Genomic DNA, 7256 nt, shown 5'->3' with positions numbered 1-7256 from the left:
CGCCAAGTGGCACACCGCATCACTCGGTAGACCCCCGAGACTTGCCTATAAACGAGTTGGTGATGGTCCAGAGTGAAATCTATGAACCTGGTGGAACGTTATCTGGGTTGTCTACTTCTGATGATGACATGGAGGTGGCTGATCTGTCACAGTCGTCATCTGATCATTTACAAATGTTGTAATTCAGAAACATCTTCCTTCCTTCATGCGGACTGCGAAGTGTATAATTAGAAGTTCTAAAGAGTTTGAAATAACGAAACCACAAATTCATAGACTGAGGAAATTTATTACAAAAGTGAGGTCAGAATGTTCTCAGCAGCAGCCAAACCTCCTTGATATGAGATGAAGAGGTAGGACGTAGTCCTGTCATTAAATAGTAGATGTTCAACAAAATTTGTACAAAAGGTTTCTCGATGGGTTTCACCTCTTTGATACCTCTACTTTAAACAAAAAAAAGTTTACCAATATATGACATGGGGAACTACCTGAAAATAGGCCAAATCCAAGATGGCCGCCATCAAAATTAACCAAAGTGGAAAAAATATTTAAATATGGAACCAGCCAAGATAAAAACATGTATGATGAGTCTATTCATATCAGCATATACATATACATGTTATGGAATGTAATTTTCAAGTTCAATGTTACATAAAATGCAAAATGGCCAACAAGATTTGACGAAAAATGCAAAATTAGTATACATGTACATAACTAACGGCATTAGAAAGTGGTTAGAAATCTCTATCAATTAGCATGTTCAAACCCCTGACATCTATATATTCAATGTTGATGACAAAATTATAATGTCAATGGAACTCTAAAACATGTTCTTATTCACTTTAATTGTTAGATTAAGGTTAATACTACCACGTAGTCCGGCAGCTAAGCTAAATATAGCATAACAATTGTGCATTTTGTGAGGAAAGCACCAAATTTGGCACACTAGTAGACTATCATATTATGAAAAGATCTGGATATTGGGCCATCTCAGATTCAGAGATTTAATTTTTGCAAGATTTGCAGATTTTGCAGATTTGCAAGCTGAGATTGCAATGCCAGGGACGGCCGACTTCTTCCTGCGAGCTGCCCACATCACCCGCACAAGAAGAGCTCATCAAATCACTGCAGCAGCACTGCACATCCTGCAACACCGTGCATATGAACGCCACTGTATGACATATGCTGATGATGCAGAAGACCTGCCTGAGTTAGAAGACTGGTGTCACCAGAGAGGAGAAGACATTCCCAACTTTCAGTACTGGGCAACTGTGCTGGAACTAGAGATGTTGGTACTGGTCTACGTGCGTTCTCTGCGGCGGACTTCATTCACGATGTACCTTGATGCCCTGACGGAACTGGTCCCGTGGTTCCATGCCTTAGACCACACACACTATGCCAGGTGGGTCCCTGTTCACCTGAGGGACATGGTCGCACTCCCAATGAAGCACCCAGATGTAGCCAGAGAATTCAGGGCTGGCAACTTCACTGTACAGAAGACGAAGAAGGTGTTCTCTTCGATCCCAATCGACCAGGCACATGAACAGAATAACGCCTGCATCAAAGGAGATGGTGGAGCAGTCGTCCTCACTGACAACCCAAGTGCCCTGCGGCGTTGGATGATTGCCGGGCCAGAAGTTGCCAGGGCCATAGAAGAGTTCCAAGATGGCCATCAACACTGGGGGAGGCGAGAGGACACACGTCATCACGACCAGACACCAAGTGTGCAGACCTCTTTCGCCAAGGATGTCCGTGCCCTTGTCAGCATCATAGAAGAGCTTGGCAACCCCTTTGAGGAAGAGAGCATGGATCTGGTTGTCCTTGACACAAAGGAAATTGCAGGTCCCGCTGCAGTTGAGACTGTCAGGAATGTGAAGAAGATTGGCCAAGAGCAGTTCCAGGCTTTCACCAGAGAATGCCTGGTGGAAAGGACCAAGCCAATTGATGATGCAATTCGTCAGAACAAGCTGAAGTTGTCATTTTGGAAAATGGCTGCCACAGCCATCACGGGCTGCATTTGAGATGGCCCAATATCCAAATCTGTTCATAATAGGATAGTCTACTAGTGTGCCAAATTTGGTGCTTGCCTAACAAAATGCACAATTGTTATGCTCAGTTGCCCCACTAATGCCTCTCTGCACCTATAATGTCTTATCTCAAATTTGCACAGTGCATCACTATTAGTCAGTGGTGTCACTGGAATCATGAATTTGCCCATTTGTGCATGTTATCCCTTTACAGTGACCACACACCAAGTTACATTTGAGTCAATTTTTCCTGCAGGAGCATGTGTTTTTGGCACACATTCCAGTGCAGTTGCATTTAATGATCTTGAGTAGTGATGCAGGTGCAGCAAGTTGATCCATTCTGTGTGGCCTCAAGATAGACTCATGCTGGGTCTTGCAGAGCACCCAGCCCCATTCTGTCGCCTCAATGTTGTTGCCTAGCCAGGCCTGCACTTGGAGGTAGACCCGCTGGCTGTGGAACCTGGCAGCATCTGATGTCGGTGGAAGACGTTCAGGGGGCAGATAGCCGGAGCTTGAAGCAACCTTCTCGGTGAACGTAGATGCACGTTCAAAATTCAAATCTGAACCATGCTTACAACCATAAATGGTTGCAATGGCCTGATTACCAGATAGCTCAAGTTCCTCACGATTAATATCTGCCACCATGAACAACTCTGCGAATTCCTTGAGGCCACGGTATTTACCCATAGCTGACGTTTTTCCTATGCCATGGGGCTTCGATGTCGTATCACATCCAGACAGTGCATGAATAAAGAGCAGGGAATGACTGAGGTCAGGGTCAAGTTCCTTCTGCAGGATGGATATATCAATGAGCTTTGTGCTAGTTTGAAGATAGATGGTCTCATGTTTGCTGGGCGTGAAGTGGTGTTGCAGCAGAATGAGAAGGTCAGTGTCATCCCCTACAACTACGACAGGCAGTGTCAGAGCAATTGTGCAGGCAGTCATTGCAATGCCATAATCAGCATCTCCAGGTGAGTGACTGACTTGAATGCTTTCTTTCCTCTCCATCTCAGATCCCAGGAGATGAAGGGATTTCTGTTTGTTTCTTGTGTTTGCCAAAAATGGCTTTTTCGTCATTTTGAGCAACATATCTGGAGTGAAATCCACATCCACTCCCATCTCACTACCAGTTCTCCTCTGATGAGTGTCATCTTTGGTGGAAGATGATCATGATGAAGATGTATCCTCATCTGCCATAGCCATCAAACACAATGTGAGCATTGGTATAGTGGTTGCGCACAAACACAATATATAGTTGGCAGAGATTGGCATATGATGTGGACTTGGCCCAGGGCAGGTGCTGTAACAGAGCGCCTCCTTCCTCCTTCCTCATTCCATCGATGACATAGGTAACACGGATGGGCAACTCCTTTATAACACATGCTGGTACCTTCTTGACTAACCCATTCAGGAGATCAGCCTTAACTGCAAGTCGCATTAAAAGTTTTGTGTCGAACAAGGATGAGGGATAGGAGCACAGCTCATACTGGAACAGTGTCTGTATATCAATAGTGCCAACGCCTGCAACAAGGAGGCGATGATACAGTTGCTTAGGATCGATCTGGATCTTCTCACCATCAACAGATACATACACTGAGGAAGCTAGGTTATTAACCTGTTGTTTTTTTGTGAATTTGTGTTTTGAAACTGATAGTCCCTCCATAGATACCAGGATAGCAGCACCAATAGTCTCAGCAGAGTCAACGTCTACTGACCCTTCTAGTGCTATCACTCCTGATGACAGGCTCCGGAGGTCTTTAGAATTCTGTGAGAATGGCTTTCTCTCTTCAAGATAATCAATGATGGACTGTAGATCTTTGGCATCACGCTTGAGTTTTGCCTGTGTGAGATCTTTGTACATCTCCCCTGGACTGATATACCTGTTACCTCCTGCATAGCCTTGTGCCCTTTACCACATGCAGGCATAGATAGAAGCCAGATCAGACTGGTTGACTCCTCGAAACCACATCCTCTAGTCAGCCCACCGACTGATTTTACACTGCCCATCAGAACTTGCTCAATATACAGGTCGCTAAATATTCCTGCCCAGTGACTGTCACAGCGACGGAGAACAAACAGTCCTTCCAGAATTTTTTTATAAACAGTGGGGTGTGTCTCCTCCAGCTTATCCATTTTCTCCAGGTACAGAACAAGTGATTTCACATAGTTGTTGTGGCCTGACGCTGCTAGATATGGAAGCATTTCATGAAGTGACTGAAGATAAAGCTTCCAATTTCCAGTACGAGCAGATCGAATGAGTGAATGGAGGATACTCACCATACGCATGTACATGATCCAGAGCTTGGCTGTGCGGTATGGTGCCATGGATGTGCTCCACTTCTCTGCAGATGACTATAGCTGTGAAATGACATCTGATGTGAGGGCATCATCCAGACTCAATTTCCAATTACTGACCTTGGACATCAGCTCACTGGCACTCTCGAGAAGGGCATGGACCTCCACACCTCCTTCCTCTGTAACATCCTCATTCACTACATCCAGAACTACATCAGTCATGAGCACACTATCAGGTGTGGCTCCTTCATATTCAGTATGGCCAGGGCCTCAACATCCCCTGAAACACTGTCATTGTCAGGACCATTGTCAGGCGCACTCGAGCACGATGATGACTCCACAGGCTGATCTCAAACACTTTAGGCACAGGAATGTCAAACATGTGCGATGTGGCAATGGCATTGAGAGCGCTGTCAACCAGGAAATGAGCCCGCACAGCTCGTGCCACTGCCTTGCCAGACAGCATCTGCTCCACACTCCCCTCTGCATACACTTGAGAGATGATCTCCCCCAACCCAGATCCATCCATCAAGCTCCCAATTGCACCCAGGAAACTCATCTCGGTATGGAATCCTCCCAACACCAAGATGATCTGGCGAAGTGGGCTCTCAGCTGGCTGTGATTCAATTATCATGCATGCATTCCACCATAGCTGCTGGTCAAATGTAATGACTGGTGTGACTCCATGTCGCCTGGCATGATCGGACAAGTACTCCAGGGTCGACCTGACACAGGTCGAGTCACTTGGTGTCAAATCAATTAGGGGTAGGAACATCTCAGAGCTCTTGCCAGGGTGTGGGATGTGTGAATGGAGCATCTGCTTGCAGCCAGAAAACAACGGTCGAGGCTTTGGGAAATGAAATGACATACGCCAGAGCATGTACAGCTTGCTATTCTTATCATCACGACCGAACTTACCAAGTTTAGTATAGATAATGTTTTCTTGAACTGCCTTGGGGTTTATTTGTGGGACCAGTTTAACATGGCAGACTTTCTTAAGATCATCCATGTTCACCTTCAGTCGGGGTACCCTCCGTGTTACTTTTAAGGCAGGGGTAAATGTTCCCATCTGACCCATGACATGGATTGTGCCACTGCCATCAAGCCTTCTGCTGGCAGGGTCGACATTATCAGCCTGGTATTGCAGGAATGTGTCTGCAATCTCATCAAATAGGTCAACACCCTTAGTGGTTGCTGCATTTTGTCTATACTTGGATACTTCAGTGTGTGATGAGCAAAAGCCGAGTTTGCTAATCATGTCCACTAGATCACGGTGGCCATATTTGTGTTCTAGTGTGACACTGAGCCCAACTTGTAGAGGAGGCAGAAAAGAACGTGGGCATGTTGATTGCATTATTGCCTGGCCAAATGATGCAGTATGGAGCTTAGAGTTTCTACTCTTGATGATGGTTTCTAGGAGGATGCGTAATGAATGTGGGAGATAATCAAGATTTCTGTAAATCGATGTCATCTGATCAGAGTCTGGATATTCATTGTCATGTTTGTCCATACCCTCTATCTCTGAACGAATGTATTCTTCCACAATTTTGATCAAGTCATCCATGTTGGATTGGTCGGCTTTTGCAGCATTTACATGTGCCTCTTGTATGATATTGTTCACATTCGATGTAAGAGTTACAATGTTAGGCTGTTGCCTAATTGTAGTTATGGACACCTTGTTCCCATAATAATTCACCAGCTCCCGTTTCAGCTGAGCTGTCGTGTACAATTCATCATCGCTCAGCCCACTTCTTATTTTCATAATGGAATGTAAATTATCTAATGTAATAGTCTCATCATCATTCTCTTCTAAGTATGCAATGGCAATCTCAAATGCTGCCATCTTGGACATCCTCTTTGGTCGTCCAAGTTTCTGTTTCTTCGGTGAAGTCGCCTTCTGTTTCGTGTTTGCTGCGGGAATATTCCTCCCTAAGCAAAAGTGTGTTTCACATTCATGGTGATAGATAGCTTCGTCAGCTGGTAGGTCATGTATATGCACAATACGTGCCTGTACCAGCCTGGCCCAGTCATCGTGTCTCTGGGCACATTGTGATGCAATGTTTTTCTGGAAGTCGAGCGTCATCACATGGCTGAACTGAAGTACACGTCTATCTGGATGTTTGTATGCAGCATCCTGGTCAACAGAAATACCACACAGAAAACAGTCAGTTTTGAAAGTGAATGATGTAATATGTGATCGAAGTGTTTTCTGAGCTGTATCTGTCGATGCACCAAGTTTTTGATCTGCCTTGATTGCTTTTGGGTTAATATGCTTACTTCGACACTCCTTCTGTACAACAAGGCAGCAGTTTTCAGTGTATGTGATGTCTGGAACATCTAATTTGCGCAGTCTATTGGCATTAGTAATACCAATACAGCCTTTTTCTGTCAACTTCGCATAATCCTGAGGCTTGTCCAGGTTAATTGCATCCAGGCACAGCACACAGGTAGCCATCTCTTTCTTGTCTACAGTTGACGCAATCAGTTGAGATCAGTCACCTGAAAAAAAGTAAACAGATGTTGCATGATTAATATTAATAAAATTATAAATAATTTCATATTTTCTATATAATTTTATATATTAATTTATAATTAATAAATAATTTTAGCCATTTATTAGGCAAACATTTTGTATTTTTTTGTATTTTTTTTTATTTTTTTGTTTTTTTGTATACAAGATCGAGATTAAATTAAAATTTGATTTGATTTTTGATTTGATTTGATTTGATTTGATTTGATTGATAAGATTTGATTAAAATTTTATTTCTTTTTCAACAGTCTACAATCTCCATGTTGTTATATCAATCAGCACATATAAACAATACATTCCAATGCATTTATCTTTTCAGGCTGATATGAATAGACTAATCATACATGTTTTTATCTTGATCAATTCCATATTTATGACATTTTTCCACTTTGGTTAATTTTGATGGC

The 7256-nt window shown here is 43.5% G+C and overlaps 1 protein-coding gene across 1 annotated transcript in view; it reads right to left on the bottom strand.

The window, feature by feature from the left end:
- Positions 1–270: 270 nt before the first annotated feature.
- The window catches only part of LOC137413384 (uncharacterized), a 43727-nt gene continuing 36741 nt past the window's right edge, over positions 271–7256 (bottom strand). The window contains exon 3 of the mRNA XM_068098785.2: positions 271–6818. Coding sequence (XP_067954886.2) covers positions 4573–6774 — 2202 coding nt within the window. The 5' untranslated portion in view covers positions 6775–6818 and the 3' untranslated portion in view covers positions 271–4572. The remainder of the gene's footprint in view (positions 6819–7256) is intronic.

Source organism: Myxine glutinosa, chromosome 6 (genome assembly GCF_964187855.1).
Source record: "Myxine glutinosa chromosome 6, kmMyxGlut1.1, whole genome shotgun sequence".
NCBI lineage: Eukaryota > Metazoa > Chordata > Myxini > Myxiniformes > Myxinidae > Myxine > Myxine glutinosa.
This window is presented reverse-complemented; position numbering and strand designations above follow the sequence as displayed.